General features: G+C 37.4%; 2 protein-coding genes across 2 annotated transcripts in view; one reads left to right on the top strand and one right to left on the bottom strand.

Moving 5' to 3' along the window:
- The window catches only part of sif (guanine nucleotide exchange factor still life), a 1,225,751-nt gene that overhangs the window by 604,041 nt on the left and 596,502 nt on the right, over positions 1–25,208 (top strand). Inside the window, exon 8 of the mRNA XM_081760149.1 lies at positions 10,048–10,107. Coding sequence (XP_081616275.1) covers positions 10,048–10,107 — 60 coding nt within the window. The remainder of the gene's footprint in view (positions 1–10,047; positions 10,108–25,208) is intronic.
- LOC145684562 (uncharacterized) lies at positions 12,392–17,938 on the bottom strand. The gene is given in 4 exon segments (XM_081756954.1): positions 12,392–12,738; positions 12,814–13,001; positions 13,003–13,301; positions 17,723–17,938. Coding segments are annotated over 4 exon segments (1,050 nt in total).

The following is a 25,208-nucleotide window of genomic DNA, read 5'->3' as shown; positions in this document are numbered from 1 at the left end:
AGGCTTTATAATGACTCAAAACCACTTCCAAAGCCTCCAGTACATTTTACTGTAGAATAGGAATCGTAAGAGGCTTTATAATGACTCAAAACCACTTCCAAAGCCTCCAGTACATTTTACTGTAGAATAGGAATCGTAAGAGGCTTTATAATGACTCAAAACCACTTCCAAAGCCTCCAGTACATTTTACTGTAGAATAGGAATCGTAAGAGGCTTTATAATGACTCAAAACCACTTCCAAAGCCTCCAGTACATTTTACTGTAGAATAGGAATCGTAAGAGGCTTTATAATGACTCAAAACCACTTCCAAAGCCTCCAGTACATTTTACTGTAGAATAGGAATCGTAAGAGGCTTTATAATGACTCAAAACCACTTCCAAAGCCTCCAGTACATTTTACTGTAGAATAGGAATCGTAAGAGGCTTTATAATGACTCAAAACCACTTCCAAAGCCTCCAGTACATTTTACTGTAGAATAGGAATCGTAAGAGGCTTTATAATGACTCAAAACCACTTCCAAAGCCTCCAGTACATTTTACTGTAGAATAGGAATCGTAAGAGGCTTTATAATGACTCAAAACCACTTCCAAAGCCTCCAGTACATTTTACTGTAGAATAGGAATCGTAAGAGGCTTTATAATGACTCAAAACCACTTCCAAAGCCACCAGTACATTTTACTGTAGAATAGGAATCGTAAGAGGCTTTATAATGACTCAAAACCACTTCCAAAGCCTCCAGTACATTTTACTGTAGAATAGGAATCGTAAGAGGCTTTATAATGACTCAAAACCACTTCCAAAGCCTCCAGTACATTTTACTGTAGAATAGGAATCGTAAGAGGCTTTTTAATGACTCAAAACCACTTCCAAAGCCTCCAGTACATTTTACTGTAGAATAGGAATCGTAAGAGGCTTTATAATGACTCAAAACCACTTCCAAAGCCTCCAGTACATTTTACTGTAGAATAGGAATCGTAAGAGGCTTTATAATGACTCAAAACCACTTCCAAAGCCTCCAGTACATTTTACTGTAGAATAGGAATCGTAAGAGGCTTTATAATGACTCAAAACCACTTCCAAAGCCTCCAGTACATTTTACTGTAGAATAGGAATCGTAAGAGGCTTTATAATGACTCAAAACCACTTCCAAAGCCTCCAGTACATTTTACTGTAGAATAGGAATCGTAAGAGGCTTTATAATGACTCAAAACCACTTCCAAAGCCTCCAGTACATTTTACTGTAGAATAGGAATTGTAAGAGGCTTTATAATGACTCAAAACCACTTCCAAAGCCTCCAGTACATTTTACTGTAGAATAGGAATCGTAAGAGGCTATATAATGACTCAAAACCACTTCCAAAGCCTCCAGTACATTTTACTGTAGAATAGGAATCGTAAGAGGCTTTAAAAGGTGCGCACACGCAGGAAGACGAAAAATTTTCGATCTTGTCAACAGTGAGACCACCGCTAGTACTTTCGTACTACATCTAGTACCTTTTATAATACTTCAGTGTTCTATTACGTTCACCAACAAATCTAGTACTTTTCTCCTCCTCTTCTTTTCCCATAAATTCATTTGCGAGAGAAAAAGGAACCTCATGAAAATTTGACAAATTTGTACGAAAATTTCAGTTCCTGATAACTTTTTTCTGTTTTTTTTTTTTTTATAAACAGTGGTATTTACAAAAGCGGAAGTGGAACATAGGTGCCGTCCGATCAGCTCCTCCAACGAGAAGGAATTCTGGCAGTGGTTAATTGTTCGTCTCTTGATAATTTACAGGGGAAAGGGATGATAAACCTAGTACTTCTTTATGAAATGGCAAATGTTTTTGGGGCAAGTGTTAGGATGGAGGGAAGAAAATGAATTATGTTGCACTATTTACAATCTTGAAAGGCGAGATATCACCGGCAAACAACAATACGAAGAAACTGTCACGGCAGAAAGCATCTGTCGAATTTTGAGTGTAAAGTTGGATTTATTATTTTTTTTAAGAATGTGTGGGGTCACTCCTCCACTCACAGAGGAAGGGAGCTGCCGGAAACTTAGATATTAATATCGTAAAATGTCATAAATAGGATGAAACGGGAGCAGATAAAATTTTAGTACTTTTCGCCCAGATCTAGTACGTATTTTTCTACTTAATTTAGTACAAAATATTTTTTGCTGAGTAGTCACACTGATTGTCAACCACAGAGAAGCATTTGAACACCCAGGCGGAGTTGAACCACCTAGTTCGAGATTTAGAGCTGGCAAAAACGGAAGCACAACTTCTTTGATCAAGATTGCAACAGTGGAATCTGTTGAGCAGAGCAGTAGAAGTAGCTTATTATAGGAAGAGGGACTCTAGTATTTTAAGCTATTTTTTTAACAGATGGAGATTTAGTACACTGTAATAACGTACGTGAAATAATGGATGATATCCATTTAAAACATTTTCCTGACTACGGGAGGCTTTGTATTTATTTTTATAAGACTAGTTTAAAGATGGTTTAAGTTTTACTACACAACGGAAACAAGAAGCCATCAATACCGCTTTACCTATTCATTTCCTAAGAAAGAGACATATAATAACCTTAAAAATAATGTTGATTAAACTATACTATGAAGATCACCTCCGGAACATATGTCCAAACTTGGACGTTATAGTGTTGTTGACTGTTTTGCAAGAGGGTATACCAAGTTTAGCTGCTCCATTTGTGAATGGGGCAGGCGAGCAAGGGATAAACATTAGACTGTTAAACAATGACCACTCAGAAAAAATGCATTCTGGTCAGAAAAATATAGCACAAGAGGTTTTGGTGGAGAAATTTAAAACAATATTACCGCCACTTCATATTAAACTTGATCGAAGAAAAATATGTCAAAGCAATGGATAAACAAGGACAAGGAAGGACAAGGCAAAAATTTAAAGAAAATATTTCCATGTATCAGTGAAGCTAAAATGAAAGAGGGCATTTTCGTTAGTCAGCAAGTGAGGCAGTTATTTGGAGACCTTCACTTCTGAAATTCACTGAACAATACAGAGAGAAGAACATGAAATGCATTTGAAGATGCGTGCAAGAATTTTCTAGGCAATAAAAAGGCTGGGAATTATAAAGAATTTGTAAACGAAATGATTTCCTCGTACTTCAACTTAGGATGCAAGTTGTCTTTAAACTATGCTTTCTTCATTCACATTTAGAAATTTTTCCCGAAAATATGGGAGGTGAGGGCAGTTTCTGATAGATATAGTGAAAGATTTCATCAAGATGTCACCAAAATAGGAAACCGACATATGTTAGCAGGCTATTGCTGGAACTTTCTGAGAGAGATACCGCAAGAGGTAAATAAAAGGCAGAAAACGACAAAACAAGACCTTCAGAGGACGTCCAGAATAGAATTATACTTCATCGAATTATCACTTTTGATGAAAAATTGATCTGCTACAACAGTGGTTGGATCCTGATCAAAATCCAGAATGGTTTCTCAAACCACTCTCCCACCTGCAGAAAGTACGGTAGTCTCACTTGGAGGTAAGGCTGGGGTGTATCACTCAAATGGAAGGACACATACTACGTTTAGTGGAAGGCGGACTGAAAGTTGTTAAGAGTTATGTTTGCGAGTTTCCACTCATAGGTTTTTATTACAGTTAGCTATACATTAATAAAACAAAGACTTGCCATATCGCCGTCAACTTTGTATTATAAGGTTCCACGTGCTTGCAACACGACGTGCTGACTATAAACGTACTTCAAACGACAACCACTAAGAAAACGTCTTCAACCATTGGCAATAATCGGCAAGTGACGAAGACTCAAGCAGTCAGCAACGTTTGTCGATAAAAGGAGACGGAACACCGCAGAAGGCATCAATCTTCACCGATTGATCATCCACCACTCTCTGAGACACTTGATCATTGACGCCTGGTTATTGAAAGGAACCTATCCTATTTCTCTAAGATGCCTGGTCAATGAAAGCATCTTATCCCCTCACCCTAAGAGGCATGATCATTGGGCTCCCACAAATTTACCAGCAAGTTAAAGAAAGTTTTATTTTGTAATATTCTTTATTGTATATAAGAAGAGAACTTTATAATAAAAGGTGATAGGAAAGTGTAACATTCTTCTGTACTATCTTTTTAGCTCTTCCCTAAAAGACAGAAATGTTTACAGTATGGAATCACGTAGGTCTGACCTTGCTACATCAGCAGTACATGTGGTAGTACATTACCGTTGTCTACACACCTATATGCGAGCTACTTACAAACCAACTGCAAGATCGTATTTCCTGTTTTATTCTAGTAGAGATCCTGGTTAATGTGAATTATTAAACTGTTCCTTATCGTAACAACAATTTGAAGTTTTGCGTTTGTTGAACGATTGTATTCTTTAGAGAATATGTAGTCATTGATGCAAACTGCTGAAGGTGAAGGTAACTCGGAGGTAGTGATTACGCCAACTATAATTCCTGGGGAGGGGAAAACGAAGGAACAGAGAAAACTTTTGGGAGGGCAGATTTTTTTCTGTATCTCAGAAAGAATAATTTTATTACTTTTTCTGCATTACAATGAATATCTTGGGGAAAGTAAGGGGTAATCGCCTCTTGCCCCCTTCTATCGTCCTCCTGGTTGCTCCTGGTTAGCTCCAAGGAATTGTAGACCACATAAACCACCAAACAAGAAAGAAGGTCTTCGAAAATCGGGATACCAAAATTCCTTGTTATCGCGAGTACTTCAACTTCGACTTAATCATATATTTCATTCGAAAATATCACACAATCTCCTGTAACTTTTTTTGTTTGATGTAATGTGTCAACGTAACGAAACTGTAGATTTTTAGGTACAGTAGCATATCACTCAATTCACCATCCATTGGTTTCACTGCATCTCTGTTAATGTTCTTCCAGGTCATAAGTGGATTGGTAAAATTACAAAGTTAGTGTACACACGCGATTAACTACTTGTTACTAACGAATATCAGTAACGAATATCAAAGCTGAATGTCAGTATTCTGTAACTCCACTCTTTTGGTTTGAAATGCAGAATCATGCTTGTGCAGAATTATGCTTGAAATGCAGATACACATTATATACATGTAGTTGTTAATGTTGGCCCGACTTCCCAGAAAGTCAATCAAAGTCGTTCCATCTTGATTCGAGAAGAAATTGGTCATCAATTTGTTGATTATCTGCTCACGTGCCATAGAGAAGTCCAAGAAACGTTAGTCTTCGTGATGTCAACGTGCGTCCCATTTTTGCCAGTGGTTCTTCCTTGGTTATCTTGTGAAATTCTAATATTCGCTTATGTCTCGGAAATTGAACTTCTGTGGAATTCCTGTGGGACATTACTGAACTCTCTGTGTACAGAAAACTCATTGTAATATTGTCCAGTGACAGTTATACCTTGTTGAAATCAAGTGAAATACTATAGATGTATCCATAGTTTCTACTGAGAGCCTGAATGTCCCAGAACATTCAGTGGAACTTTTGGGTCATCCAAAGAACGTTTTACGTATATGGATATTGTGTTCTGTGAATGGAGAGTTGACTTCTTTTTCCTAGAAGATTCCTTGTGCTTTCATGCACTGCGATTTGCTTTCAGGACCGTGAAGAAACAATCATATTTCATCTTCAGTGAGACCACTATTGTAAAATCCTCTCTATTCCTGAAGTTTCCCTCCATCATATGCTTCCACATCAGCATCATCTCCCTAGTCATTAGCTTAGAAAATCAAAACGCATATTTTTTTTTTATATAGCTTAATCTCTAACTAGATGCTATGACGTTTCCCTTAACATTACTGTATGTTTCATGTGCTGTCTGTGATGGTCTGTTGTCTACCTGAACGTTTATGCTGAAGTAACCACTTAGAAATTTATCAAACCATCTGCGCATAATATTACAGTCTATTGTAATATCTTCCTAATTCGATCCACGCTCAAGTAAGTTTATGGTGGATAACATTGTGTCCGTGGGTCTTCTCAGGGTACTCCCGTTTCCTCCCACTTTCTCATTCCACCAATTCTTTCATCATCATTCACTTGCCTTAACCATCGTCTCCCTTAGCCTAAAGGACATAATCGTGGTACGTTAATCTGAAAGATGTCATTTATTGTAATATCACCATAATATGCCGAATGTTTCCTATGAATACGCGTAAAAGTGGCTGGTTTATAGCCAGATTTGTACAGAAACTTTATCACTTTCTGTTTACGGATGCTGACGTCAATTCCTTGACACATTATGACGCACCTAACAAAGAGAAGAGAAACACCCGCTATTTTAACCTAAATATAGTAGATTTCACATATAGTATTCATGGTTGTTACTGTTTGACTCATTTTTTAGTCCAATATAACATCTAAAAAAAAGTAGTGGCAAATATTGTGAACTTGATGTGATCCCGTTTGCATAGTGCGGTATTTATTACCATAAGCTACAAAATTTACTGGGATTCAAATCAGTGGGGTAACTTTACAATAATATTGTGACTGTATGGATATATAGGATTTATTGTGCTACTACAAACGTGATTTACTGATTATATAATACAACGTGTCGGTCGTATTTAAGTGATAGCATATATTGTTTCGACAACCCATACTACATACATTAACATTATGCTTTCTTCTTGGTTTGTTTTGGAAATACAAATTTTGTTAGTTTGCAATCAAAAGAACGCCTTGCCATGTATGCAACCCGCATCATTGTGAAGTAAAATGGGTTGCAGCCTCAGTCAGCAAGAGAATGCAATCAAATATGCTAATGTAAAAAGATACGAGAGCAGGATGTTGTTTGTAAGGATATGAGAAAGGTAAATTCCCTCTATACTATGTTTTTCCTTAATAGGGTATAGTGGAACATTTCTTATTATTAAGATAGTCTTTACTCTTTCCATATTACGTTATAGACGGTACTTTTTGTTTAAAAGAAATATCAGTAGACGTGTGTATTACAACGTTCACTCATTCCGAAAGATGTAACTTCGTTCGAAATCACAACTAGAATTTACACAAAGGAAAATTTTTACATTGCTTCTTACATTAATGCTCTTCTAAGAGGTGGATTCTAGCTCATTTGCCAACCAAGCGTTGCGAGACGGAGTCACTTGTATAGAAGATAATTTCGCGCCGGAAGGGCAAAGGCGAAAACACAAACGCATGAATTTAAAGACATCACGTCAAAAGAATACGGGATAAAATGTCAAAAGGATTCTAACGAAGACGGCACTACGTCAAAATGGTCCGAGTCAAAACGAACCTAAATCGATAGGCCCCTCCTTAACAGCACAATTACATAGCATGCATATGCACCTCTGAGAGAGAAATCACATGGATGGCAAGTGATAGTCACAGTCTATATCCGCCCCTAGGCATATGCCTGACATGTACCTGGGGAACGTGTCTAGTATGTGCTGTCAATGAACCACAAAATTACTCCTCCAAAATATGTTAAATCGCCTACATGTGTAATGTGTTTATATTAAGGCGAGTCTAAAAACACTTTAAACAAGAAAAAAATGTACTCTAGGGTAGGCTCGAATCACCAACCTTTGGATTACTAGCCGCGTGCTCTTCCGACTTAGCCACGGAGGCGATGAAGAGAACGTCGCTTGTAGAGGGATAAATTGTTGAGGTCTTTTGAATTTGGCTAATCAAAGTGCTCCTTTAATCGTGTATATTCGACGATAACCATTTGGGATCAGATAAAATCTACTCGCCATGTAATTTTATAACAAAATGACGAGTGTCTATTTATTTATTTCATGGTTCTTCCATATTCACTTTCAAATGATCGGCGATAGTTGCCACCTAATAAAGTTGGTGCGTTTGTTGCTTCTAGTACACAATCGCTTAGAAAAAGAAGCAACAAATGCATCAAATGTGGGATATGAATTTAGAACACCTAAATGGCACATGCGTAGCACAGCTTGTGCTGTTAGGGATATCTGAAAGAGTATGTACCTAAAGGACGTACCTAGAACATGACAAATATATGTCCCAAGTGACGACATAAAAACAAATGACTGTTAGAGTGCGAAACTGAGCCAGGTATATAAATGCTATATTTGTGGCACATAGTTATGTAACGATAATATGTATACATCTATTATTATTATTAAGTAAATAATAACAGCAAGACCTTTTATAAGATATTAAAAGCTTACATTTCTTTTATTCTGGAAGATGATTACACGTACTAACTATATCACAAAATATTTGTCGAATATATATCATCAACTCTCTATCTCCATGACAATCATACCTTCTTGACAACCTCATCAACAACTAATCAACAAACCTTTTCTTTTTCAATATGCATATTTCTGTTCAATTATTGCGCCTCTGATCATATTCATAAAACAAGTACAGATTGATAATATTATTACATCATTATGATATTGCGCCTCTGATCATTGATAACATTATTATGATCGTATCGTTATAGTTACAAATATCAATTAGGTGTAACAAGTACCTAAAACTGTAGGTAGCTGAAGTACATACTTAGCACACGAATATCATATGTGCCAAGTGTAGGGTACCTAAAAAGTAGCGGGGACACCTAAATGGCATATGCCTAGCACATCTTGTGCTGTTAGGGGTATGTTAGAAAGACTTATATCGAGAAAGAAATATATCAAAAGTCCAAGTAAAAACTTTCCCACAAAGAAAGTTAACAGTTTTCAAAACTGAAGTAATGGATTCGATAGAAAATTTTGAATTAGAGTTGCACTATTTCAAAAGTTGAGTAATTACAGATTTCATATGCAGATAATCCGTTGCATATGTCAGTTTAACAGTCCTACAAAATCAAATTTTCTGGCTCCTTATAGTTTAAAAAAATGATAAGTGAAGTTGCCCATGCCCATTACATTAGATTACTTTAAAATAAGAAATTGAGTAAAGAAACATGTAATAAATTGAGCAAGAATATTGTCATTAAGAAAAACAATCTACTTATTTTAAAAAAAATTAAATTATAGAAAGAGCTACTAGTAATGTGCTGCATGTTATTGGATTATAACGGCTAGACATAATGGGCCCTACGCAGAGTCGTTTTGACGTATGATTAGCGTCATACGAAAGGCCTGACTACTGCAGGAAACATATCTTAGTCGTACTCTTTAGTATGGCACTAACTACGCGACAGAACGACTCTGCATAAGGCCCAATTGGACTATAACTTAGGCGTTATTATTAATTACCACTATAGCATTATTATCAGTTCATTTACAATTCACTGGAAAACATGCGTACAATGTCTCTAAGAAAATAGTTTGCCTCTACATTTTTTTCTTACAAAGGATAACTATGAAATATGATTGTTACTGCTTAGACAAATCTATCTTAAATATGCTCCTAGTAAAGAATTGTTATTAGCAACATTACAGCAAATCGCTTGAATACATATTGATACTATAATCTTGTTATTCATATTATATTGGGCCGCAAATAAGCTACACCTTTAAAATTGAAGAAAGCTAATTAGAAGACTCAATATAATACTGAAATATACGCTCCGCCCTTATTTTTTAAAATTAAAAAAGTATATTGTATTTTTGCGTTGTGCGGGACAATAACTAGGGATGTCCACAAAGTTCCGGTTCCGGCGGAACCGATTCCGCGAGAAACCGTTTCTGGAGATCCGGTTTTCAGAACCGCTTACGGAACCGGTTCCAGACCTGGATCCGAAAACCTGGTTCCGGAACCGGATCTTGTGTACCGGTTCCATACATTGATCTAAAACCGCTTTCGGAACCGGATCCGTTCAGAGCCGAAAACCGGTTCCACCAGGAACCGGTTCTGGCCATCCCTGGCAATAACGTTTTTTAAAGCAGTTTCAATTTCTGAACTCTCATAACACCATATCATGTGACACACCAAGAATATAATGGTTATCATTAAAATAAACATTCATTGTTTGACTGCACAATTGATATTAGTACATTGTAATGTAATGTTAAACTTTAGGTATAGTTTCGATTATTCTACTACCATAATATGTTCGAGAATATTAATTGGTCCTACAGCAATATAATATTTGTTCTTTGTCAATTTCTTTCAGATCTCGACCACCCACCAACGGGAGCATCCACACCTCGTAGCCCATATCCAACTCGAAAAAGTTAGTATCTTATACGTACAATTTCATTTTCTTACTAAAAAATGTTAAAATTAACTAACCCAGTTTTATCATTTCAATATGTTTCTTATGTACTTGTAAGTAGAGAAGTGTGGAGTAAGATGGGGTATTATTATTAACTCCTAAAAGAAAAGTCTGACACGATCCGCGTCCACGGTCCTTTTCATTTCTGTGAATGATGTAAAAGTTGGAGATTGTGTCGCTGCGTGAGCAGTGGCGGATCTTTCCCGGGGCCAGGGGCCTAGGTCCCCCAGTTTTTTGAATGACAAAAATAATTTAAACTATTATTTGTATATTTTTGAAAGATCATAGTCAAATCATGACAGAAAAATATACTACTTATCATAGTCTGGAATCTGGCTGACCCGTCCCCCTACCCAGTTTTTACCCTCTAGATCTCCCATTCTGCATGAGTAAGCAAAAACTTAGTTTTGTTTTATTTTATACTAATTTTGCCTCTTATTGATAGTGTTGCAAATGAATACAATTAGCTACTTGTGTCATGTGTAATGTGTTAAGCAAGCAATGTTAGTTACTTATCAAGGTAAGTACACAATAAAGAATTCATTTTAATTGTATTTGTTAACAGTTTCTTTTTTTGCATTTCAATTTCTGTGTGTGGTCACCCGAATTGGCAAGATGAAAGAATAAGATGGGGCTCTGACGGGTGGTGTCCTTGGTTTCAGCCCAGTTCACACCAAATGGGCTTTTGGGGTTTACAAATACTGTATGAGTGCTTTTTTCGGGGTTCTTCCGTTTCCTCCCATTTTCTTCATTCCACCATTACGTTCAGTATCATCATCACCGTTTTCCTTAACCTCGGAGCACAAACGGGGTGCGTTAAACTAAAAGAAAAGTAAGATGATGTAATACAAAATGCTTATAATTAATTAATTAGGTCGTTATTCAAACTGAAACATTCAGAATGGGCCGCGGTGGCTCAGTGGTAGAGCGTTCACCTCTGGTGCTTGGGGTCCCGGGTTCGATCCCAGCCCCCGCCAAGTGAACTTTGTGGTGGACAAACACCGTGTGCGTGGGTTTTCTCGGGGTTCTCCCGTTTCCTCCCACTTTCTTCATTCCACCACTTCATTCATCACTCATCATCACCGTCTCCTTTAGCCTAACCGGCATAACCGTGGGACGTAAAACTCAAAGATTTCATTTTGAGCCATTCAGAAAGAACAATAAGATGATTCGATGTTTGACTCATTACAGCATCGCGGAAGCTAACGATAAGTATGATGACCCAATAAGTATTGATTAGCTTTTGAAAACAATTTTTATATATTTTTCTCTGGATTTGCTGAATACGTAACCTAAATTGTATACCTTTAGTAAGATATATGTTGATGTTTGTTTTAAACTTCGCATTAAAATTTATGTTATTATAATAAACCTCATCTCGTTCCCCCTTGGTAATTAGAGGATGGAGTAATTAAGAATTAGTTTGCAATATTAAACAAAATGGAAGTTTATTTCTTAAAAAATGAAATCTTCTAGTTTTTGTTCCACATTTACGGCCTGTAAGCTAAAAGAGACAATGATTAACTAACTAACTAAGTAACTCTATGGCCTATGGAACCCGGAGGTTCAATGCCGCGTTCACAAAAGCTCTCCACTGACTTCTATCCTTAGCTAATTGCATCCAGTTTCTACTTTGTATTCCAATCTCTGCTAGATCAATCTTAATATTGTCCTCCCATCTGCGCCTAGGTCTTCCTAATGGTCGTTTTCCGATTGGTCTTCCAGTCAAGACTTTGAAAGTGTTTCTACTTTCTTCCATTCTAGCTACATGACAATGTTTTTGAAGAATTGATGGAGTGAGAATGTGGGAGGAGAGGGTACAACTGACACGATGTTGTTCATTATAATCTCACATGGCCTGGGGTCGAACCAAGGATTCCTCACACCAGAGGTGTGTGCTCTACTACTTCCCCATAATACATCCGAAGGTTTATATTTCGTCCTTCTTAAATACCCCATTTTGCCCCGCTCCAACCTATATAATATTAGTTAAAATGCTGCTAATCTCACATGGCCTGGGGTCGAACCAAGGATTCCTCACACCAGAGGTGTGTGCTCTACTACTTCCCCATAATACATCCGAAGGTTTATATTTCGTCCTTCTTAAATACCCCATTTTGCCCCGCTCCAACCTATATAATATTAGTTAAAATGCTGCTAACACGAAACCTGTGTGTAGTCGTGAAGAATACTGTATATTATTATCACAATGAGCAATGCATTTCGACTGCCAATCATGTGTTCAAGTATTTAAGTAATTGTTTTCAACATTGGAGTTATCACATATGAGTTGCCAAGCGACCAAAGGGTAAAAGTCCAAAGGGTTGACATCACGGGAGCCGGGAGGCCACATGTTTGGAGTGACATGGTCATGAAAATTCGTGGCCAACCATTCTTGGGTTGGATGGGCCGTATGGGTTGGAGTAGAGTCGTGCTGAAAAGCATATGGCCTGCCACGTGCTATAGCAGTAATCCAGGGCTGCACAACCGTTTTCAACACATCGGTGTAAGCAACGGCGTTGACTCTAGCACCTTGACTAAAGAAATGTGGAGGCATCACGTCGCCCTCACTGCTCACGACCCCCAGAAACATCACGGAGGTGAAGAACTTAGTGTGCATGACGGTCGGAACCTCCTCGGGTGTTTTACACAGCCACCGATCATTTCTGTGGATCGCCTTCTGGTCCTGGACGAAGATTTTCTCATCCGAGAAGAACCAGAGCATTTCTGGCTGCTCCGGATGTTTCAGCTTGTTCAAAAGACGCCTGGCGCGGGTCAGTTTATTCTCCCTGATTCTCGCGGACATGAACTGGCCTCTTTGCATCACGTACGACTTGCAACGGAGGTCTTCATACCACACATTGAATGGTGGCCTCTTCAACCTGCTTCTCCCTTGCGAGTACCCTCATGGACTTCCCTGGGTCCGCTTCGACAACAACTTGGACGGAAGCGATGAATTCGGGCATCCTGGTCTTGTCCGAGCGCTAACAATGTCGTTTCCTGTGGGAAATGGTTTCCACATCACCACTGGCGGCCTCCAGTTCTCTCCGAACTTTGAAGACGAATGATCGGGATACTTTCAGGAAGGCAGCGATGTCGGAATCGGCGTGTCCTGCAGTCAAGGAGACGATGAATGCATGCCTCTTCATTTGCTGGGGTTAGCCTAGGTTAGCCATGTTTACCTGCAACAAAAAGAAATATGTTACAATGACATACAGGATACTGTGTCACTTAGACTATGTGTTCTCAAATAGCTGCCGCACCCTGTATACTACTATTTTGCGCTATGAATAGAAACAGTGTGCTACAGTACTGTGTACAAACTAAAACAATTCTGTTTTCACATATGCACCATTAGTGGCATTCTCTTGTTCATTGCGTTACTCAACTGTCTACTGACGTAGTCAGTGTAGCCAGTTTCAGTTTTAAAATCCACCTTGATATAAATTAATACAGAGGATATCTTGGAGTAGGTTTTTAATGTAGACCTTTTATCTAGACGAACAACAAAACGGCAAAGAAGAGAACAACAAGCATTAAGATTTTTAGAGTCCATTCTAGAAAATAAGTTATACAGGAAGTTATATACATATAAGTTATATAACGAAGTTATACCTTATAAATAATACATCATACAGAGTACCAACCCACAGAATAAGGAAAGCAAATTTATTGTATAAGGACGGCACAATATTCCACATTAATTACCTTACTTACTATGTACAATAACAGAACACAGGACTCTTAGACATCAAGCTTGTATTAAGTTTTTAGTACTTTTATAATGTTTTATCCTGTTATAACAATTCAGACATGATTCTCTGTTATAAATAGTTATACTAATATTTTATTATAAGACAATCTAATCATTAAGATTAGGGCCATTTTAGTGGCTTTACTTTGTTATATTTTATATTATATGACTCAGTTTCAAAATACGAAATTACGATTGTACTCCTATATGGTATAACTTCGAATTTTTAATTCTTTAAATTGTATTATGCACAAATATTTGGTCTAGGAATTAATTCGTGCGGTTGGTACGCACACATTGAAGCTGTAGTACAAACACAAAATACATAAATACCTTAAGAAAAATATTGTCCATCGCTAACCACCACTTTCGCCCATCTGTCAGGCAATGTACGGATTCCGTGGCGAAAGAAGTCCTCATCCTTGGAAGCGATCCAGTCAGAGACCCATGTTTCGATATCTTCTGAAGAAGTAAACCGCTGTCCAATCAAATCGTTGTTCATGCAATCGAACAAGTAGTAGTCCGAAGGAGCAACGTCTGGTGAATACGGTGGGTGGGGTAAAACTTCCCATCCGACATTTTCTAAATAGGTTTTGACTGGTTTTGCGACATGTGGGCGAGCGTTATCATGTTGAACAATAAGTTTATCATGTCTGTTCTCCCATTCTGGTCGTGTTCTGGCCAAAGCTTGCTTCAAACGCATTAATTGTCGTCGATAACGTTCTCCATTCATAGTTTCACCCGGTTGCAGCAGCTCATAGTACACCACACCTTTCATATCCCACCATATGCACAGCATAACCTTTGCACAGTGAATATCTCGTTTTGGTTGTGATGGACCTGGTTCACCTGGTTTCACCCAGGCCTTTTTTCGATTAGGGTTCTCGTAATGGATCCACTTCTCATCACCTGTAATAATTCGATGCAGAAACCCCTTTCTGCTCTGTCGTTGAAGCAGCAATTCGCAAATGGTTTTTCGTCTTTCAACGTCTCTGTCTTTCAATTCATGTGGAACCCAATGTGACATCTTTTGAATCATTCCCATGGCTTTCAAGCGTTTGGAGACTGTTGTTTGATCAACGCCTAATGCTGCTGCAAGTTGTTCCTGCGTTTGACACGAATCCTGCTCGAGCAATGCTGTCAATTCTTCGTCTTGAAATTTTTTTGGCTGTTCAGCTCGCTCTTGGTCTGCCAAGCCGAAATCACCACTTCTAAACCGTGCAAACCACTTCTGACACGTTCGCCCAGCTAGAGCATGGTCACCATACACTTCCACCAAGATACGATGACTTTCAGTCGCACTTTTCTGCATGTTAAAGTAATGCAGCAGGACACCCCGCAAAAACACTTTATCAGGCACAAATTGCGCCATGTTCACTTAACTACAAACTGGTGTTGTTGACGCTTTAATCCACTGCCCTATACTACGAACGATACGCGATGACAGGGGTTTGCAACACATGTGTGGATACACGGAACTGTGGGACGCTCCGTTCGTTGCGCCATCTCTTGTCCACCCGCACAAATTAATTCCTAGACCAAATATTAAATTTCATTGTACAGTGCTATACTTGGCTAACGCTCTTATTAGTACTTTAAACATGTTATTAAATTAAATTAAATTACATTATTATTATTATTATTATTATTATTATTATTATTATTATTATTATTATTATTATTATTATTATTATTATTATTATTATTATTATTAAAGTATTCTTCCTTTCGGCAGATCCTGAGACTATTTTTTTTATTTGACCCTAGAAATGTTTCTTCCACATTTCTCGATCTTCAGCTTCTTCTTTTAACTCCCAATATTTTCTTCTATTTTTCAAATCATCGATCAATTGTGTTCTTCTTCTTCCTATTCCTCGCTTTCCTTCCATCTTTCCTTCTATGGCGGTGTAAAAATGACAATTTCTTTGCCAGACGTGTCCAAGTCAATTTGGTCTTCCTACGAAGGGTGCTCGCTAGAAGCGTCCTCTTCTCTCCTATTCGTTTTAAAACATCTTCATTTGTTGCTCTCTCTGTCCATTTTATCTTTTCGGTTTTCCTCCAATAGCAGATTTCGAAACCCTCTAAATATTTATTCTCGTAACTTCCGTAATGTTCATGTCTCTGAACCATACATTTCAATGTTCCGTATTACAGCACTTTACCAAATTCTTCCGTAGTACAATATTGAGACTGATAGTTAGGAGTACACTAGACTCTCGCTAATCCGGCCATTCCTGGTACATATGGGTGCCGGATTATTGAGTATCTGACATTTATTTGATTTATTTATTTATCTTGTTTTTTTTTATTTATTTTGAAAACATAGGGGATATAGTATACTGTACTTTATTAAATCGAAGGATATAATTTTAAAACATAGAGGATATACTTTATTAAATCCAAATATACATTAATTTTCAAAGAAAACTTAGTCCTTGAGTAGTATCGCTCACTATGAAACTATGTTTCTAATTTTTAACTATCGCAAAGACGATACGCGACGGTGGCATGCTTTATCACGCAACCGAACTGTAAAGAATGCTACAATTTCGTATACGTACAGTATATAAAGCATTGTTTAATTAAGCATTGCGCATGCGCACAATAATTCATTGGGCACGTGTTTTTAGTTGGATGTGCGCCGGATTACTGAGAGGCCGGACTACTGAGGGTCAGTAACGCTAATGTTAACAATTTCTACGTCTTTTTTCAACATGATACAATCATTTTGGGAGACACAGTCCGTCAGTGATAGGGTGCTCAGTTCTGGTACGAGGAGTTCTTGGTTTGTTCTTAGATTACACTGTGTAACAGTAAGTTATTTTACAAAATTGTAAATGGTCATCTTTTATTGATTTTGGGGTGCTGAACACGAAACTGACAATAAAATGTGTTCCTGGCTAAGATTTAATTGTAATTACACAATTTACATGTTACATATAATGTTATTATAATGAAATTGTAAAGGTAATAGTCACTAAACTTTGAGATGATTACGGAAATAGAAATATCCATCCCTTATAATTTTTTGGGCGCTGAACATGAAAAACACACTAAATACGATCCACAATTCACAATTCACTGGAAAGACATCAAGGTGGGAATGGAGAAAGTGCATTTTGAGTGACATATTGCACTCAAGTTTCTCGTAGGTAGATACCAATTATTTTGCTAATTCTTTGTAATTTTCGGCTCGGTGGTTGCTCAAGGATCTGGTACAAACATTGCGGAAACAATGCCACGCATGGAGCTCATCAGCACTGAGAATAGATTCAAACACCTCATCTTGCAATAGCTTGCGTATTTACGGACCAATAAAGACTCCCTGCTTAATCTTTTCTGTACTTAGACGCGGAAACTTTTGGCACAAGTATATCAGTGAACGTCCATTCCTGTTCATGACCTTCACAAATGCCTTCATGAGTCCAAGTTTGATGTGCAATGGTGGTAGCACAATGCTTTGTGGGTTCACGAGAGGTACATTTAATTTTTTTTTTTCGCCTGGCAACAAAACTGTTCGTCGCGGCCATTCCTTTTGAGTGTAATGGACATTACTTGCACGACTATCCCACTCACATATGTAACAACTGTACTTTGTATAGCCACCCTGTAGACCAAGCAAAATTGCGATCACCTTAAAATCACCACTTGTGTTCACGATATTTTATAAGATCCGGAACGCGTTCCAACAGGGATAACTTTCTTTACCTAAGGGTGCATAAGCAACAGGAATTGATACTGATATTTCCTTACTGTTGTACAGGAGCACAGCTTAAGGCTTGTTTTGGAGGCGTTTATAAACAGTCTTCAATCTTCTACTTTGTACGGAATCTTCAGTTTCTGCTTCAAACCTGGAACATCATTGCAAAATACTAACTCACCGGTGCAGCAGAAATATTTTGCAAGATCTTTTTGACGATCGCGTAGAGTTGATACCCTAACTGTATCCTCCAGAAGGTTCCACTGCTGTAACCTAGATGCTAACAGCGCAGCTTTATTTTTTGGCAGTTCCAAATCTCTAATCAGGTCATGCATAGGTTGGCCAGATATCCTGCTTTTGGCCGGACAGTCCGACTTTCGGAAGTCCTGTCTCGTGTCCGGCTTAGTAGTCGAGCCGGACTCCCATTTGTCCTCGTTTGCTTTTGTCTCATTATAAATGTTTAACTTTCCATAATTTATTGCTTTTTCTTAAACCATGCCCTCAAATTATTTTCTCCTTTCATCGACACTTTCTAAAGTAATACTTGTACTGTTACAACACATTATTCAATGTTGAAATATTTAGATAAAAAGCTTAGAGAAGAATAATAGACAAATTCTTTGGATGTGTTGTTAATTCTAAGATGAAACTATTAGTTCCTTTTGATGAAATAAAGTGCGAATCTGATGTTTTTGAATTGTTATAAACAGGCTCGTCAATACATTCGCGAGCGGTATAATTTCAGTGAAACAAATTTACATAAGAGACTCTCGTTGCTTTCGCTTAGAAATCACGACTGTTCTTTTGAAGATTTTGTTAGTTCTGTTGAGACGTGTAATATTAAATCCATTGTCATGGATGAAATTTACGAAGAATCCAAGGTGTTTCAAGTAGCAGCAGCCTCAGATATGTCCAAGAACTCTATAACTGTTGAAGAAGGGTATTTAAAACTTTTCAAATGGGTGAAAACTCCAAGCGAAAAAGATTTTGAGAATTTGAAGAAGATTGCTTCATTTATTCTTCCCCTACAAAGTAGTAATGCTTACTGCGAACGGGTAGTTTTATTAATGAATGCTGCTTGGACAAAAGAACACATCCAACATAATATCTCCACAGTTACGTCCGAACTTCAAGTTTGTTTCAATTTTGAAGCAAAAAGTGAGAACGGAACATGCAGTGACATATTTAAAGAATTCTTGCAGAACAAGCGTCTATCGAAAGTTACTCGAGGAGCAGAGAAATATCAGTGAGGTAAGAATTTTAACATGTCAATGTAGCTAGTTGTAAATGTAGCTTTCCCAACTTGCTTGAGCCAAAGATGGCTAAACGCAATTAATGAATTGAATTGTCATATGTGGGAAAAAGGTTTATGAATTCATGAAGTCCGGCTTTCTAAGTCAATGAGTCCGGCTTTTTAATCATTGCCTTCTGGCCACCCTAGTCATGAAGCTCCACTTGTGTGAGTCGGTATGGTCCAGGATGATTAGTTTTCGGCTCAAATGAAGGATCAGTGTCACTGGTATGTAAGCAGGTTCACCTTCACTTTCATTCTCTGTATCACTTTCCGTCGGAATGGTAGCCGGGGGAACGGGAAGAGGCAATCCTTCTCCATGGGTTACTGAGCGAATGACAGAATGTATCACTGTGTATTCGATCTTCCTCTTCTTCTTCGTATTTATACATTTCTTCAAGCAGGGTAGCATGCAAAAGTAGCAGTCTGTACTATGGTTTGTTAGTTCACGCCAAATGGCGGGCACAGAAAAGCGCATGGAAACGTTCTTCTCATGCATCCAGGAATTGAGAGCAGATAAACAACTCGTACAACAAACGTGGGGAGCCCATAATTTATCCTGGTCTCCAACACAACACCCAAAGTATAGTAAATATGCTCTTCACACTGCAGCAGTCAATGGCCGCTTTCTGGAACCACAAATCACGTCCGCACGTATGTAGCACACACTGTCAACATAAATTTTACAAACGCGGGGCACTGCTGAACTTTCCTTCAATCACTGACACTTCGCAATGAAAGCAATATGTACAACAGCGATAATGTCCTCACTCACTAACTTCAAACTGCTGGTTTACCAGTAAACACAAAGCTCCTTATGCAGAGTCGTCCTGACGCGTGATTAGTACCATACCAAAGAGCTCGACTAACATGTTTCCTGCAGTAGTGAGGTCTTTAGTATGACACTAATCATACGTCAAAATGACTCTGCATAAGGCCTAAACAGTCTGCCAAACTACTGTTTGAAGCACGCCACGAATACAATTAGAGACGTTAACTGGAGCTAGTTGCAACTTGCAACCATTGCCTTACCTGACTCATGAGACGCTCGCACTGGCTGCTGATAACGTACAACGTTGCCAAGTCGAATATGCAGCAAATACTTGACAAGAACGACATTTTGTACCGTGTAAAACAATAATTTCAAATAATGTACTTATGATGCCCCATAGCGTTATATGCAAAATATAAAACGCTAAATTACTCAGTAACCTGAGCCAGGAGAGAATTTTAAGTGCGATTTTCGCGTTCTGTAGCCAAAAAGCAATAAAGAACAGCTACCGTACTTTCGTTTCTGTAAAAAAATAAAAAGTCAAAATTGTAGAACAGTGATGTGAGATTTTGTTAGAAATATGTATTTTAGTGGATTTTGTATAGAGGGGGATCTAAAAGGTAAAAATTGGAGGGGGAGGCAGCCAGAACACAGACTATGATATCATGAGTTTACTATCATGAGTACCGGTATATCATGAGTTTACTACAAACTTTCAAAAATAGATATAAATAATAGCTTAAATTATTTTTGTCACTCAAAAAACTGGGGGCTAGCCTCCCCGGCCCTGGGCAAGATCCGCCACTGGTTTTGTAAGGGTTCTCTCCATTTCCTGCTACATTCCCATTCAACCAAATCTTTCATATTCATTCATTTTCAATAGTACTCCGTTTCTTTTAGCCTGAAGTCCATGGCCGTGAAAACTTAATTTTGTTTACAAGTGGTAATTTGATTCCAACAACAGCCGCGTAGTGTCGTTGATGTAGTAATTTGACTGGAATTACAGGGTTACCGTGTTAGTAGATGTTTTGAAATGAAATCTTCCAGTGCAATACCCCACGATTGTACTAAAGAAGATGGATGATTACGTAAGTGAATAATGATTGGATAATGGATGGAATGACAATATGGGAGGAAACGGAAGTACCCCGAGAAAACTCACGAACGAGTCAATCCATTCTAAGTTATCAAGCATCTGCCGCTCGACCATCTCCAAAAAATCTAATTTTTTCATGAATGTTTATCCTATATAAGAGTACTTCAAAACCACAATTAATTATTTTTTACATCGCATGGCGACGCAGCGACTGCCGCCATTTTGCGTTTTCTCGCTTTCAGGTGTTTACGTTGTTTTGAACATCTTACATTTTTGCTTAAAACCACTTGAAAGGCGTGAAATCAAGGAATGTAGTAGCAACATTTTTGGACTTTGAAGACATGTTTGGGAAGAGGAAGCAACTGACGTAGAGGTCTGAATTTGTGTATGCATGTAGTCCGCGGTCATAAGTTTGTACTCAAAAAATTTGCAAACCTGTACCTGCTACCAAAGGCTTGAAAAAATCGTAAATTTCGGTTATTATGCCAATTAGGTATATTTCACTGTCCAATATCTCCAATGGGACTGGATAAAAAGAAATCTGAAATTTTGGGAATAGTTAGTCCTTTAGTATACCATATCACACAACACGTTTTGTGTTTTTGAGCAGAAGTGGGTCAAAGTATTAAGGAATAATGTCATAGTCTAGGAGGTGGTTTGTTCACAAATTCAACTGGAAATTCGATATTGTGACGTAAAATAAAGACAAGGATAAACATGATTGAATATCATTGATATAGCAAGCAACAAGAGCAATTAGTACTTACGGACTTTTAGTCAAGTGTATATTTTGACTTTTCTCGCCTTCTGTTGATAGGGACATTCTTCACTAGTGCTGCTGTGGGTGTGATAAGATAGTGAGTCACAACTAGAGGAAAGAAACGAGCTTAAGAACCTTGACTGGACTAACCATTCATCCTACTTTATTTTACGTCACAACAATGAATTTCCAGTTGAAATGAAATGAAATGAAATCTTTGTTTTACGTCCCACGGTTATGCCGGTTAGGCTAAAGGAGACGGTGATGATGACTAATGAATGAAATGGTGGAATGAAGAATTTCCAGTTGAATTTGTGAACAAAACACCTCCTAGAGTATGACATTATTCCTTAATACTTTGACCCACTTCTGCTCAAAAACACAAAAACGCTTCTGCGCTTTGTTGTGTGTTATGGTATACTAAAGGAATAACTATTGCCAAAATTTCAGATTTTTTATCCAGGCCCATTGGACATATTGGACAGTGATATACCAAATTGGCATAATTCCCCAAATTTACGATTTTTTTTCAAGCCTTTGGTAGCAGCTACAGGTCTGCACATTTTTTGAGTATAAACTTATGATCGCGGACTACATGCATACACAAATTCAGACCTCTACGTCAGTTGCTTCCTCTTCCCAAACATGTTTTCAAAGTCCAAAAATGTTGCTACTACAGGCGTTGATTCCACCCCTTTCAAGTGGTTTTAGGCAAAAATGTTAAGAGATCAAAGTTTTCGGTCTGAACAAGTTGGAGATGTCCAGAAATTTTCAATTTGGTAGGACAAATACATTTTAAGATATTTAAAACAACGTAAACGCCTGAAATCGAGAAAACGCAAAATGGCGGCAGCCGCTGCGTCGCCATGCGATGCTGTAAAAATATAATTAAATATGGTTTTGAAGTACTCTTATATCGACTTAACATTTCTGAAAAAAGTTATATTCTTTTTAAAAGGTCGAGCGGCAATTTTCCTTTTTTCTCGATCATTTAGCATGGATTGACCCGGACATGATGTTGTCCACCACACTTGGCCGGGGATCGAACAAGAGACCCCATGCACCAGAGGTAAGCGCTCTACCACTGAGTCACTGCGCCCCCCTAGTAGACGTTTTAATTATTATGTTTGTACATTTCAAGCCGATAGATTCGTTTATTAATTGGCTGTTGCGAAACCGAATGAGATATCTACGTAGACGGGTGTGTATATGTGAGTGTAAACTTAGGCCTAAATATATGATCGAGTATCTTAGTGGAGTCTTCACGATAAAGTTTCTGGTGTTAATAAAAATAGACGTATTCCAACCAGGGGCGTCATTTAGGGAGGGCAGGAGGGGGCAATTGCCCCCACCCCACGAGTTTGAGGAATACATATACTTTAGTCGATTGTCTAATAATATACTAGTTCAAAACATGAAATTCTTATGTCGGTGGTGCTCTTGCCTCCCCCCAAGCAAAGTCTAAAATGACGCCCCTGATTCCAACCTCTTTCCTATTTATGAGACTTAGTTCTTAATTTTCAGCTTCTCTAATTAAAGACTTGATTAAGGAGAAAATTGATTCTTAGATGTCGCGTATGTTCGTGATAATCTAATAAATTACTCAGCATAACGAAAGAAAGAAAGTCCTAAGTTTGTTTCTAAAATTAGGAACAATATTTATCTTTGTGCTGACACAATAAATAGAACTAGTTAGAAATGTGCGATTAGTACCAACGCATACTTCCAAGTGTGTCTTTCACAAATTAATTTTTTGTACATTATAGTTTTACATCTAGGGTACTGGCATCTCTTTGGTATGCTGGGTGTAAAGTGAAATTGGATATATTGTTTTTGCCATTAATGCGTAAGATTTAGAATTCATTCGAACTGGAAGAATATCCAATTCATCTTAAACTGAGATTTCGTCCTATGTATATAACCTCACTATGATAAAAGAATGTCTTCCTATTTGGCCTATTACTGTTTTATCTACGGCCTTGCTCAGTGACAACACCAGCTTTAATTTCTTGGCGGGAGCAGCCATTGTTTTTTATACCGAAAAAATAGTTTATTTTATTACTTGACCTACATTACAACATGCGTGAGGCACATCTATAACTGCGGAGGAAGCACACAGGGGCCTGGCACCCCAAAATTTAGTCGTGCTCCCCAAGTGAAAGATCAACACAAATTGCTTGATATATTTTATATTAGACCCTAGGTTTATCAGTTTAGAAATACCGTGCTATTTTTCGTCGTTTCGGGGCTCCAATAAGGTAAAGATTGAAGTAGTAAGGATCACAATAGGAACAAAACCTAAATAAGCAGGACTTTCAACCTAATCTCAACATTATTCTCTGATATTTACACTAGGCGTGGTTTGACTGACAAAAGCTTTCAGAATAAATTCTAAGATATATATATATATATATATATATATATATATATATATATATATATATATATATATATATATATATATATATATATATATATATATATATATATATAATATCAGAACAGTTTTTATTCTGAATTAAATCGTTATATATTTTGTTCAGTTGTCCTTTCGAATCTCACTAGATTACAGTGGTGTAAATCATATTTTTGGTGAAAGGGATCATAGTAATAATAATAAAAAAATGTCGTCTCACAACCACTCTTAAAACCATACTTGGACTTGTGTAAAGATAATGGCATCTTTTCCCTTTCATTTTTAAATCGATACTCCACATTTGTTCCTGCTTAAAAGTAATGTGATTAACATTATATTGTAAATGGTTCTTATTAAACGTTTTATTGGAGAAATTTAGATGGCGGAAATAGTTTAAACTTTGGATTCAAATGTAGAGTATGATTAGACTTGGCTAATGAATCAACAGAAAGTTCTTAATTTGGAATAAACTAACGTTATCTAAAAAATAATTCTTTCAAATTTCCTCAATATATGTTATTTTTATGCCAGCGTTTATGTTGCTCATCTAAAGTGTGAGTGGTATTACGAGAACTGAGAATATTGAGTTTAAAGTAGTGATGCTTTTTTTTATTTGTCTTTTCAAGAAAGTATGGATAGGTTTGTTATTCGTCGTCCGTTTGTTATTAATGAGAGCGGATTTTAAGGTGCAGCACCTTTTTCTAAAAAATGTAGTTGTTATAACAACCAAAGTTCAAAATATGTATTTCCGGGCATAAAACGAACTGAAATGAACGCACTTTGTTGCACCTTTTTCGTGAATATTGCACCGTTTTTGCTAGATTCATAAAATTTCCCTTTTTCTTACTTCTTTTAGCCTTCAGCACCTTTATTGTCCCTTTTTTCTCTCTTGTTTTAAAAAATTGGACAGAACAGTATGTTTTATTTTCGATCTAGTTTACACATAACATTCCGTAAATTTAAACGCAATCTTGATGGATTTGCTAGGGATAAATTTGAACTGAATTTGCGAAACAATCCGAACATAAATACCTTTGCAATGTCAACTGAACTTCTTTTCCATGCGCTTACAAGATGTGTACCACTGATTTCCATTGAAGTCGAGTGAAGTTTCTCCACATACAAGGATCTCCTGAGCTCCAAGCAACAGAAACTAACATTTGAAAATATAGAAATGTTATGCGTAATCAAGTATAACCAGTTTCTGAAAACCCAGTAGTATGCGACGGTTTCTCAAGCCACAATATTGCTAAATTAAAGTTTTCTTTTT

This window comes from Thermobia domestica, chromosome 5 (genome assembly GCF_964235325.1).
Source record: "Thermobia domestica chromosome 5, izTheDome1.hap1.1, whole genome shotgun sequence".
NCBI classification, from domain to species: domain Eukaryota; kingdom Metazoa; phylum Arthropoda; class Insecta; order Zygentoma; family Lepismatidae; genus Thermobia; species Thermobia domestica.
Note: the sequence above shows the minus strand (reverse complement) of the source record. Positions and strands in the feature narration are given on the sequence as shown.